Here is a 13228-nt window from a genome sequence, read left to right on the forward strand (position 1 = left end):
TCATCATCATCAAGATCAACATCAATAGGAAATCCCAAACTCATGTCATTAGAATGTTGTGGAGCTTGACTCTTTTGAATTTCTTCAGTAGCATCTAGTGGCCCTTCAGCGAACTCTCCTGTTGCTCTATCCTTACCAAAGATTTCTTCCCAATCCTCAAATAGTGGCCATTTCTTAGTATTCATTTTCTTGGCTTGTGGATCAATCTAGAAAATTAAAAAATAAAATAGAACAATATGATATTAATTAACTGTAAAAGGATCTAAAGAGAGGCTAGATGCTACTGTATATGTGATGATAACAATTTACTTGATCACTAGTTTAAAGGCACATCAACTATGAATAATTAAAGTAACTAATAAGGAAAGTACCATATGAAATAACAAAAATATATTAATTACCTTTATAAAGTCAATCCAATGTTTTGGATCGTCAACTATTATAGTTCCATCACTATATTGAAATCCCAAACCACTTCGAGTCTTCAACAAAGCTATACTTCCATAGCATCTTTTCCAATATCTCATTTTATTTTTGATGTGTGGTTCACCTTTCAATCCACTTGTAGGATGATATTTGTGTATATAACGTTCTAACTCCATCAAGTGTCCTGGTCTAAAGGTTCCATTATCACCTCTCCAACCATTAGCACACAACTCTTTAAGCCCGTCTAAAAGAGTTTGTTCTTCTTCTGGAATCCATGTCCTTCGTGTTGAAGGTGTTGTGTTGCTTGATTTTTTTGATTTCTTATTTGATGATGTTTGACTATTCATTTCGCCTGTAAGAACTTGTGCGACAGATTATCAAAAAAATCAGAAAGAACCAAATATCATAAGATTCACTATAAACTAAAGCATACAACAAAAGAAATGTGAAGAGTACATAAGGGTGTGCAATTAAGGTCGCAAAAAAATAGAAGTTTCTGGCAGTTAAACAATTTATACTAGGCCAGTTCTAAAGAGCAAATGAAGTCCAAAAAGGTTCTATAGCTAACAAGTAGCAATATGTCAATTGTTAAATCTTGCATTCCACATTGATTGAGCCAGCTCATCCCTCCAAGTGGTCCACTCCTCCGACGATTTAACAACATCAATATTCTCGTGTTGATACTCCATTTGTTCTTCTATATCAATGTCTAAGGGATCCACTTCCATCTCTCTACGAATGAAATTATGAATCAAGCAGCAAGCACTAATGATCCTGTTATGAACCTTAACCGAGTACCATGAAGAACTTCTAAGAATTCCCCAACGTCCTTTCAATAAACCAAATGTCCTTTCAATTACATTACGATCTCTAGCATGCCTCATGTTGAAAAGCTCTTATTTACATCGAGGCGATGAATTATCGCCTCGCCAATCCTTTAACCAATATCTATCACCTCGATAAGGTGAAAGAAATCCTTTTCCATTCGTATATCCCCCATCACACAAGTAATAGTTACCTATAATATAAACATATAATTTAGTTACTAGTACCATTCTTTCTATGATGTAACTTGACAGCATATATAAGGCCTACCCTCTTTAATTTTCAAACCATTCCTTCGTACTATAGCATCTCGTAATACACGACCATCGGCAGCTGAACCTTCCTATCCAGGTAACACATAAGTAAAATTGAGATTTCTATCACAAACTCCCAAAACATTAGTTGCTATCTCTTTTTTTCTTGTTATATATCTTGGTTTGTGTTGGATTAGAACTCTAATGGGAATGTAAATACCGTCTAGTGCACCTAAACAACCCTTTAAGATAAATTATAGTGTTATCTCAAAATATATAATATTTTTCTAAAACTGTTAAAACTGCATATTTTGTATACAAGTTAAAAGATGATAAACGACAATTTCACCTACCTCAAACCATTTCCATCGATCTTCAATCGCATCCTCAAGTACTGGTTTAGGATTAACAAGTAGCAATGGAGTTAGTTTGAGAATAGCACTCAAGCATTCATTGAAAGCCTGACTTACGCTCCATCCCGATCTAATATAATCAACCTTGATTGATCTATTTTTCTCATGGTGAGCCAAGATATTTAAAAACATTGCTAATTTTTCGCTGCTTGACATACTTTTGCTATCGGTCAAACCTCCAATATCCTTAGTTAAGAGAACTAAAGTGTGAAAGGCATTTCTATCCATTCTTAACTTATCGATACATACACTACCATTGTCATTTATGATATAGTGTAAGTGAGAAATGATTTTCGGAACTCGAACACTCATACGATACCTAACCTCACGTCTGTTTCGACATCGTCTTCTTAGAGAATGACCATGACTAGCCATGAAAAGACAAATAAGGAGAACAAGAACTTGCTGAAACAATATCTCCACAAGAATAATATATTCAATACCTGGTAATGGTTGAAGATCATAATAACACCTATATTTGCCATAAAAATAAGAATGAATACATATAAAGCTTTTAAATAAGTATCTATGTGCATAAATTCCTAATTTTCGACCATATAAAGAGTGGAATAGATGAGCTCAAAGCATATTAAAAAAACAAGCTAAACCTAAATTTCATCTTAAATTGTGAAAGAGATGTTGAAAAATATAGATTTTAATGAAAGATAAGAGTACTAACCTTGTAAAGATGAGCAAACAATGTTCGATTGAGCAAAAGGAAGAAGAAACCTACTCTTGAATTTCCATTGACAAAGTACAGAGAGATGAAAGGTTTCTGAAGCAAGTACTATGGAAAATGTTTTTTTAAAAGGCTTTGAGGGTACTTTTGTAATTATATAATATAATGCAAGTGTTAAAATGCTATGTATTACTAATACCTAGAATTTTTTGGTATTAGTAATACACAATATAGTGTATAACTAATGCTTGCATTAGTTGTACATGACATAAAAAAGTGTACCAAACAAGGTATTACTAATACACACACCTAATGCATGCATTATATTTCTAATACACTCTACCAAACGACCCCTCAGTGTTTCCTGAGCTTGACAGGGACGAAAAATGGGCCAAAGCCTAATTTTTTGCAAAACAGGTCCAGAAAGAATAGAAAAGGGTTGAGGCCTATTTTTATTTTATTACAGCTGGGCCCATTTTAGAATTAGGACAGGTTTGGGCTGCCAAGCCCAACAATTTGAATCTGGGCAAAGAGCCCAAATTTGAGATTATCTCTTCATTCCTTTGTTATTATTTGCTTATTTTTATGGGCAAACCACATAAATCCCACTAGTTTAGGTCTTAATTATTAAGATTCTCAATAGTTTCAAATATTACTTCATGTACCATGTTTTATGCTTAGGATACATGAGTCTGAATCCATGAGATATATGTATCTGCCGAATTTTAAAATTGAGATACAAAATTTATTTATTTAAATTAATTNNTGAAATTAATTACTTATTTCTCAAATTATTCTACAAGATCTAGTACTCTCTCTGTTCATTTTTACTTGTCAAATTTTGACACACGAATAATGATTGGTATAGTGAATTTACCATTTTATCACTTTTAATTGATAGAGTCTTAAATGTATTTTCTCACTGTATTTTTCAAAGACATTAACTCAATGTTAATAAATTGAGGGTATAATAGAAAGAAAAAAACTATTCTTTCTTGATTTTGTCAAAAATGACAAGTAAAAGGGGAAATTAAATTAGAAAATATTTGACAAGTAAATAGAGACGGAGGAGTATTAAAATCAATTAATAAGGGTAGTGTGGTAAAATAGACATGACAATTATTATTTTCTTAATGGATATGTCTAGTCCAAATGTGATAAATAAGAGTGGACGAAGGGAATACATATTATATAAAAAAAATTATAGTCAAAGAAATATTTATTTCTCTCAAAAATTTGAACAATATCACGTAAATTAAATTGATACAGGAGAAGTATATAAACAATTAGAGTAGACCTTTTGTAGAAAAAACAACGTGATGACTAACTCTCTATACATAAGGAGCGGTGTTAATAAAGAGATTACTATAGTAATTTGTAAGAATTATTTTTTGGGCAAACCACATAATTAATTAAGATTACTACTTATTGGATACACATGTTTCAAGGGCTATATCAAAGTAATATTGGTACTACCAAATCCATGTCACGGTAACCAAAGAAAGCCTTAGAAGAACACCAACAAACAAAAGCTCTCTACAATACTCCCTTTGATCCTTTTGCGTTGTGGTATAACATAATCAAAACTAAGATCCATTTCTTCCGGAGACAAACAATCAAGACACACTCTGAATTAAAGTTTTCTCTGTAGTAGTTACTTTGATTTGATCTAGTTATAAATGAACAATACAAAATAATATTTGAGTTCAGGAGAATTTGTCGGCCATGGTGATGATATCTTGAGAAACAGAGAGTAGATTAGCTATTGTTGGAATGGAATTGTACGATGAAATTCTTGAATCATAAAGGAGGAGACATAATTGAGTGATAAATATGGGAGGGGAGAATTAAGAGATAATGGTTGATTTGGAGTGAAAGAGTTAATTAAACAGATAATTAATCAATCCTAGTTTTAAGATATGTGGGTATCTAATAATCTAATTGTATCTTCAAATAATATATTAATATATGGTATAAAATATTAAAAGTGGTAATATATGTAATTGTTTGAAAGTAAAGATAATATTAGTATATATAATAGTGATGTATGTCTAATAAGGTAGTTTATCCTATTTTTATTTGTATTAACTCTAACTATATTTTCTTATTTAAATTTAATTAAGTCCCTTAACGAGGAACCTTTTGTGTTAATTGAATATTTTAAGTGTTTTACTTGATTTGTCTTACTTTAGTCATCTGTTTGACAAAAAATAACTTTCTTTCTAAATTATTTCAAGTGTCTTAACTATTCTCTTTTCAAAGAATTTCAAATGTCTTTGTTCTTAATTTTTTTTTTTCAAGATTAGTCAAATAAATGTTTTTCAAGTCGTAGGATAATTGCGTGTTAGCGGAGATTTTCAAGGGCTTTAAAAACTTTCTTGGAGTCAAAAAAAATTTTCTCTAAATATTTTTGGCTTAATTATGTTAAAGTCTTTAAAGTTAAGTTTTCTTAATTTCACTTAAAAAATTAAGTGACAATTCCTTTAAAATTGATTTTTCTCTTAAAGTTGAATCGATTTTAAAAACTAATTATATCTCTTAACATAAAACAATCTCAACGAAAAGCTTAGATTGTTGAGCATTAGCCCTATAAAACAAAGAGTTGTCAATTGCATAATCTTGAGCTAAGGAATATAATGAACATGACAAAGCAAATAATAGCACAGAGTAACGTAAACAAAAGAGAACTACCCTTTAATAATCAAGTTGCGGCAGCCTAACAAATGCCTCTGGCGGTTTATTTTCATCCAATAGCGTTGGTAAACAAAGAAAATGCGTTGTTTTAGCTTAGTGTTTTCATGTGATGTTGTCGGTGATTTTCTTCATTGTTTTTTTTTTTTTATTTCTTCTATTTTGATTTAATACATATAAGACAATACAAGTTTGATGCATCCTAGATTATACAAATATTGCATACGTTAGATTAGTTCATTATCTTATCTTTTGTAGCTTAAAATTTCTTCATATTGTTCACTGTCTCCTTTTTTATTTGCCGTCTTACTCACTCTCCGTGTCTAGTCTGGTAATATATGTTATAGGAGATTATTTGAGATGTATTTGCTTAATTTCTTCTTCATAAATATTAAACAAGAATATAATTGTTTGTAAATAATCGACCGTTATAATTTTGAAATTTGACTTGTTTGAAAAAATTTCATTATTCAACCAAGTTGTTCTCTTAATCTTTTTCTTGTTGCCACCCCTTCAATTTATTTTCAAATGTCATCTATTTGTCCATCTAGACTATTAGAAATGTTTAAATTTTGGTCTAGTTCAAGAATATGTGATAATATAAACAATTAGATGTGATTTCTACTTGCTCTTATGGTGTGAGAATTCATGTTATTTTTGCTTTCAATAGTTTTCTAATCGCGATTGCTTCCAAAAGTTGTTACTTGGCCAAAGGTCTCATATGTTATTTTTGCTTCCAATAGTTTTCTAATCGCGATTGCTTCCAAAAGTTGTTACTTGGCCAAAGGTCTCATATGTTAACAAAAAATACTTTTTTGACTTAATCTTTTGATTTCTCTGTTTGCTGATGTGAATTTAAGGTTTGTGACAAAGTGTTTAAATTGTCCCTTCCTTGTAAATCTGTTTTTTTCGGTGAAATCATGGTTAAAGTATGAGAGACATGCATTAGCATTGGAAATTAATTTCCTCCTCTGTTTCTGTTGGCTTCCTCTTTCTTTTAGGTAGATTTAATTGATATTATTAAATAATGTCTGAGTTCGATTTACATGTTAAATTTGTTTCAGCCCCTTCTCAATTGTTTACTAATTCTTATTTCTTGTATTTCATGCATGCGACCATTTGCATTCGATTTTCTTTGAGTCAACTTCCATCAAGTCGTAAAAGGGAAGTCAAAATGAATGGGTTAAAAACCCGAGAAGAAAAATATTTATTAAAATGAATCATCCACATACATTATACTTAAATAAATGTAATTTAGTAAGATATAATGATTTTGATGAATTCATTGTACTTTATATATATAACAAATTTTATTTTTATGTGAATTCAATAAATATGATAAGATTCAATGATTTAAATTATCCTTCAAATCAAAACACTTTTTAAATTAATAAGTAATTAAATAATAACTCTACCAAAATAGTAATATATCATAATCCCGCTATTACCCTAGTTGAGGATTCCAGGCTGGCGTTTAAAAGGGTATTATGGTCTTCTGAATAGTTTCACAGCTATTAATTGATTGCTTGGCTTAATTTTCAATTCTGAATTCTCAAATCCAGTACTTTCTCCTCTCGACTCGTGCTCTCTCATCTTCTAGGTTATTTTTCTTCTACTTGTTGCATCTTCTTTGATCTTGTCGTATTTTCTTTGTGTCTCTTCTCTGTTGTTCTTGAATCTTGAATCTAAGGAATGTTTCAATGAAGTTTTATTGTAATTGCTTTGGAATCAATCTACTTTTAGGAGGCATAGTTAACACAACTATAATCATGTCGATTTACTTTTATGTTAACCCTAATTTAATAGTCAAGTTTCTTCTTAAGTAATATAAAGGGTAAAAAGAAGTTCGCCTTAAAGTAAACTATAATCCATAGAATAAATCTAACTAACGCCTATGATAGGTTGTATAATGGAAAGTCCTTTCCTGTAAATAACAGTGAATTTATGAATCGAATTTATTGGTGAAACGCGAATTTTAGTGAATTGGATGAGTTCTCAGTTGGTTTCCTTTGTATATAGAAAACTCTTCTAGTTTAATATCACAGTACCTGCAATTTTCTTATTTGTGTGATTATTGCTTCAGCTTGTGATTGTGTGCTAAGTTTTCTGAAAAATCTGAAATAGTAAAACTTATGAAAAGGCTATCCTGAGTCATCCAACGATCAGCAATTGTATGAGATGTTGGTGATTTTCTTTCTATTTTGTTATATGCTACATGAAGAACTGTGTTTTTGATAGTATCCTCTTTTTGGTTTATTGTTCTTTTATAGGTTAGCTGAGCCAGTTAAGTTTGGGGTACTCAGAGATAGAAATCATGGTAAATTTTCTGTTCTTTGCGGTTTATATGCAGCAATACTTCTATTGATTCTCGATATATACTCCCATGGTTGTACTGATATTTTTAAGCACTATTTTAAGAATAAGAAGGGCATCCTGGTGCAGTAAGCTAGGGCAAGGGCCAGGCCATATTGGATTTAGCAGAAGTTGTGTTTTGCTAGATTCTGTTTTAAGAATATCGTCTAATATTTGTGTTTCTGACTGAAGTTATACTCAAGGGTTTCTTAGTTTAATAAGAGTTGAAGATCTAAGTGCCATCTTAGGGAGCGCTGAATTTGTGAATAGAATGTCCATCTGTAGGGGCTCACTTTCTCCTTTTTGGGAAAAACCTAAGAAAAGAGGAGGAACATGATCTCTATGATAGTAAATAGGTTGAGTACATTAAATTACAAAAGTTTGTTCTCAGTTGTCAAGATGGCATGAATGACAAGTTTCTGAGAGTCAGCAATTGTATATTTTGGTTCATTCACTTGAGTAAATATCTAGATTATGGATTTCCATTGATGTTACTACCAATGATACACCAGGATGAAGTAACAAAAAGCCACAATTGTATGAATTAGATGTTTTGCTACTACTCTTTCATTCCTTTGCTCTATGGTTCTTCAATTAATTGACTGAGATTCATCTTAAAGCGATACATTCCATGGAAAGAAATTACAGACAATTCACAGGAGAGAGAGTGAGAGAGCAATAGGGTGAGCTGATTATCGAAAAGCTTGGTCAATGATTCAGATGATGCCTCTCGGAACCCCATTTTAAAATGGCTAAAAAGGTGGGGCAAAATCCTATGGTGTTTAGGTTTACCTTTCAAATTCACTACTCTGCTAGTCCACCCAAATGGCTGCGAAAAATGGCCTTGTTTCAATATCCACAGGCCCATATCCTGTCTCTAAACAAACCTTTGTAGACCTACAATAGAAGCAAAGTTTTGTTTACAGAAACATACTATTGAGAACACACAACCTTTAATTGGAACTGGCTAAACTGACTTGCTTTTCCATTATCTTCCCTAAACATCTACCTTCAAAGGAGCATTTTCTTTGTTGAATGTAGTGTTCCTTGTTTGATGTTATTTATTTCTGTTTCGTGGCCTTTAAAAAACTACCATTCACTCTATTGATATATATCTTCGTTAGTGTTATCTTCATTGGTCATTATTGTACTTTTTGATTTGTGATCTGCAGTTTTTTGATGGATATGGATATCATGGAAGATCATTTGAGCAGACATACCGGTGTTATCCTGCATCATTCATTGATAAGGTTGGAATGCTTTTGAAAAGACAAATTTATTTTAATCTACTGCTGTTAATTACCTGTGAAGGTTTCCCAAAATTCTTCTCGTTCCTTTGGCTTCCATTAGATTGTTTTTCTCACAAAATTTTACTTCAGTTGTCTTCATTTTTTCGTTCTTCTAAAGTCTAATATAGGTGGATGATTTATCTTGATATAACTATCTAGAAGAGCTTTCCACAATTAATTTTTAAGTCTCATGACATCTTGTTTCTGAAGGTTGCATCATGTGCATTTGTTGTTAAAAAGAAGGGGGTTGGGTTGGAGAGGGAATGTATTTTCTTTTATTAAGGGGAAGGGGGAGGAATTTAACTGTGTAGTAGTTCTTCTTGGTATAGTTATACAGTGAATGAAGTCTTCTTTTTGACCTATATGCATATTATATGTGATTGGAGATGGGTTTTATGTGTATTAAACTTGTATTTTAGATGTTTGTCCCACATTCGCTTCTAGCACTGCAATTATTTTTGCTTTATATTTATTTTCTGTTACTTTTTCTTTAATTCTGATTATGTATGTTTTATACTTTGCAGCCACAACTAGAAAATGGAGACAAAAGTAAGTAATGCCAATAGTTCTTTTTTGGATCTGCAGTAGGTTATTTGAGCATTAAGTCTTATGTTGTTTTTTCTTATATTTTTTCCAGTTATAATGCCTCCCTCTGCCCTTGATCGTCTAGGTCAGTATCCTTGTTCTGTATCTTGGCATTTTCAGTTATTTAGATTTTGCACCATTATCAGTTGGCAGCTGGTTCTTTTCTTAACCATATTGAGTATTGAATGTAAAAATTTGCAGCATCACTTCACATTGATTACCCAATGTTGTTTGAGCTTCGAAATACTTCCACGGAGCGGGTTTCTCACTGTGGGGTTTTGGAGTTCATTGCAGAAGAGGGCATGATATATATGCCATATTGGGTACATATCATTTCTGTGTGATTCTGTTTTCTTGGGTTCAGTTCAACTGCTGTGCATAAACTCACTTTTAATGTGGACCTTGTAGATGATGGAAAATTTATTCCTACAAGAAGGCGATACTGTGACAGTGAAAAATGTAACTCTTCCTAAGGGTAAATATGTCAAGCTACAACCCCATACGAAGGATTTTCTGGATATTTCTAACCCAAAGGCCATGTGAGTTTGCTGAAGCCTTTTTTTAAGAATATTTTTGTGGCTCGGTTCTGTTTTATATTAGTGGGTGTGGAGACCAATTGTTTCTGCATAAAATTTTCTAGAATTCATGGCACACTCGAAAGGAAAATTCAGCAAGACAAAAGAAATGCTCCCTCTGTCCCAATTCACATTCTTTTTGGGGGGCATGAATTATTGAGTTAAGAATTGAAACTTGTGTTAAAATGAAAGTGGGTTCAAAGTTGTAGATGAAGTAACTTTTTGAAATTAGTTACTTCTTTACAGTATAAAGTAGGTTCCATTGCATATTCTAATATTAACAGAATATTTATTAAGTATCAAATTTTGCAGATAAGAGGAGAATAAATTGGAAACAAGTATAAGAAATAATGATCATCAAAATAGGAGAGCACAATTTTGTGTTTAAAAACTGTCCCACACTTTCATAATTTGACTTAATAACCTGATACCCCTACCGTTGTTGCGGACCCAAGAAGATCAAGTCATTCCATGTTCTTGAGTTAAAATTGAACTTGAGGACAGTTTTGTGTTTAAACATTTAGGAGAGATCACAAGGCAAATTCACAGGGATCGACACTTTATTGCTGGTATAGATAATTACTAAACGTTGGAGTTTGATTAGTCTGGTGCCAAAGTGCACTAGGTATTGTTCTTAATAAGTTAAAAGTTGACTTAATTTTAAAGTGAGATTGCTTCAGCAAATGGGTGTATAAGGAACTTCATAGAGCAATATCTCTCTCTTTGTTACTGGATTAATTTTTTGTCAGATAGTTTATGAGGTAAAAGTTCCCTTCTAGAACTAGAATTACCAATCGGTTTGCCTTTGGAAACACAGAAACATTATGTTATGCAGGATTGAAGTTCTTTTCTCTGAAATGTAACTAAGTAGGTGGGGAAAGCTGAAAAGGGCCTAGGGGAAGAGATAGGGATCCATGCAAGAAGTGCTTATGGTTCAAATACTTCCCGGATTAGTTTTTCTCATTATTTTTTTAAATTGAGAAAAAGAATGGTGCAACGTAGTGGTCGAAATATCTGCTTTTATGAGTACAGGTGGAATTGAAATGATATCACATTGAGGGATAAACATGAATATATACACTGGATTGGCTTCCTGATGACCTAATCCCTAGTGTTACACCTATTCTATAATTGATATATTTTTTTGTTATTTGTCTGCTTGAACACTAAGCATAGATAAGTGAGATGATTGACCAGTACAATTTATTTCCATTTTTTATTTGAATTAGGAGAATTACATCTGTTAACTGGTCTAGCCAATATTTGTTTGTTCAATTGCTTATTAATTTACTCTCATTTGCAAAAAACCCACATACTATTGGAGGCTTTGAAGTTTGACTTCTTTCATTTACTGATGCAGCTTGGAGACAACACTCAGAAACTTTTCCTGCTTAACCACAGGAGATAGCATCATGGTGGCTTACAATAATAAAAAATATTATATAGACATTGTGGAAACCAAACCTTCTAATGCAATAAGTATTATTGAGACCGATTGTGAAGTAGACTTTGCTCCTCCGCTTGATTACAAAGAACCTGAAAGAGCGGCTCCTTCTCGTCCAAGCAAGGCTCCAGCAGAAGGTGTATATTCTTCAAATTTACTGAAATTAATTTCTTTCTTCACAAACTATAGTACAACCACATATTGCTTACATTAGTTGATCATGATGTGATACCCTATCCACAAACAATCCCACATTTCGGACATATTTAATTGTCCTTATGGAAAATACTGATGATCAACCCCTAAAACGTATTTAAACTCTTTTATTGTATACTATTTGAATGGCAGCATCTAAGTTAGTCAGTATCTTGTATGGTTGTGGAGACGAGTTCTAGAAATTGTTAGTAACACTAACACTAGATTTCGCATGGAAATTGCAATTGCCCAATCTTTCTACACCTTTAGTTCATTTATAATCTATACATTTATGTGGTTAGAAAGGCAGCCCAGTGCACTAAGCTTCCATGCTGTAAATTTGTGTTTTTCACATATTTTGTACTTCGATATCCTGAACTGGAAAACATTTGATCAAGAATGAGTGTCTTTCTTGATATTCTTTGACCTTTTGGAAATGGAAAGACTCTGATACTTCCAGGTTGAGATGTTTGGCCAATTGTTATTTCGCTGGTGCTGTTCTAGGACTTCACTTTTCATTCATATTGTTTCTTCCTGTAATTACTGCAGAGCTTGCTATATCTTCACTTATTTCTGTAGCTTAATTATAATAATTTTTTGCTCATGTAGTTGAAGAGGCTGCCGCAGAAGTTGAGCCTAAATTCAACCCTTTTACTGGTGGAGCAAGACGTTTGGATGGGAAACCCTTAAAACAGCAACCTCCACCTTCCTCTTCTGGGTCCTCAGACAAGCAAGTCGATGTTACTAATGGTGGTAAGAAGTCTGCTGCTGGAGCTTCAAGTTCCCAAAACTCTAGTCGTCAGTCACAAGGGAAGCTTGTATTTGGTTCAAATGCAAACCGTGCTCCTGAGAAACAAAAGGTTTATCCCTCTACATTTGGCAGACTATAAGAATCCTTAAAAATTATCTATACGTATCCTTTTGGTAGTTTCAAGTACCTTGCTAATCTTGCCTGTTAATACTCTTGTCCATATTCAGGAACCTGTGAAAGAGGAACCTCCAAAGAAAGAAGAACCCAAGTTTCAGGCTTTCTCTGGGAAAAAGTACTCTCTGAGGGGTTAATTGCATATTAACCTTTCTTTTGTCAGTCAAATATCTGAATTATATTTAACTTATATAACTTACTGTATAAATCCATACAAATTAGGTTTCATTGACTATTGCCAATGATGGAATGATGCACTCCTATTCATGAGAGTGATCTTAAAAATGGTTGGTTGGCGTAGACTCTCTTATAAAGGCATTGTTTGTTTTATTACTCTTGTTTCGTGGTCTTTAATTTTTGCTCATCAAATTTGTGGCTTTTAGTTTTTATCTATGCCTTTCATTTTAATGAAAATTTGTGGGCTAAAGTACTTTTATTGTTGACCTAATTTCACTCGGCACAAGTTCATTGAACTTTTGCCTTATCCGACACAACTTGTGTTTTGAAATTGAACTTATGCCTCTATTGATGTAAAGGTTGTGGTGGAACTAGTTGGCTTTTGAAATGTAAGTGTA

General features: G+C 32.5%; 1 protein-coding gene across 1 annotated transcript; it reads left to right on the forward strand.

Annotated features, from left to right (window-relative positions):
- Nucleotides 1-6859: 6859 nt before the first annotated feature.
- LOC102577706 (ubiquitin fusion-degradation protein-like) lies at nucleotides 6860-12990 on the forward strand. Its single transcript, NM_001287960.1, is given in 10 exon segments — nucleotides 6860-6888; nucleotides 7559-7605; nucleotides 8813-8890; nucleotides 9454-9478; nucleotides 9567-9599; nucleotides 9716-9837; nucleotides 9923-10053; nucleotides 11450-11670; nucleotides 12338-12588; nucleotides 12707-12990. Coding segments are annotated over 9 exon segments (948 nt in total). The 5' UTR covers nucleotides 6860-6888; nucleotides 7559-7602; the 3' UTR covers nucleotides 12791-12990.
- The last annotated feature ends 238 nt before the right edge of the window (nucleotides 12991-13228 follow it).

This window comes from Solanum tuberosum, unplaced genomic scaffold (genome assembly GCF_000226075.1).
Source record: "Solanum tuberosum cultivar DM 1-3 516 R44 unplaced genomic scaffold, SolTub_3.0 scf00927, whole genome shotgun sequence".
Classification (NCBI taxonomy): domain Eukaryota; kingdom Viridiplantae; phylum Streptophyta; class Magnoliopsida; order Solanales; family Solanaceae; genus Solanum; species Solanum tuberosum.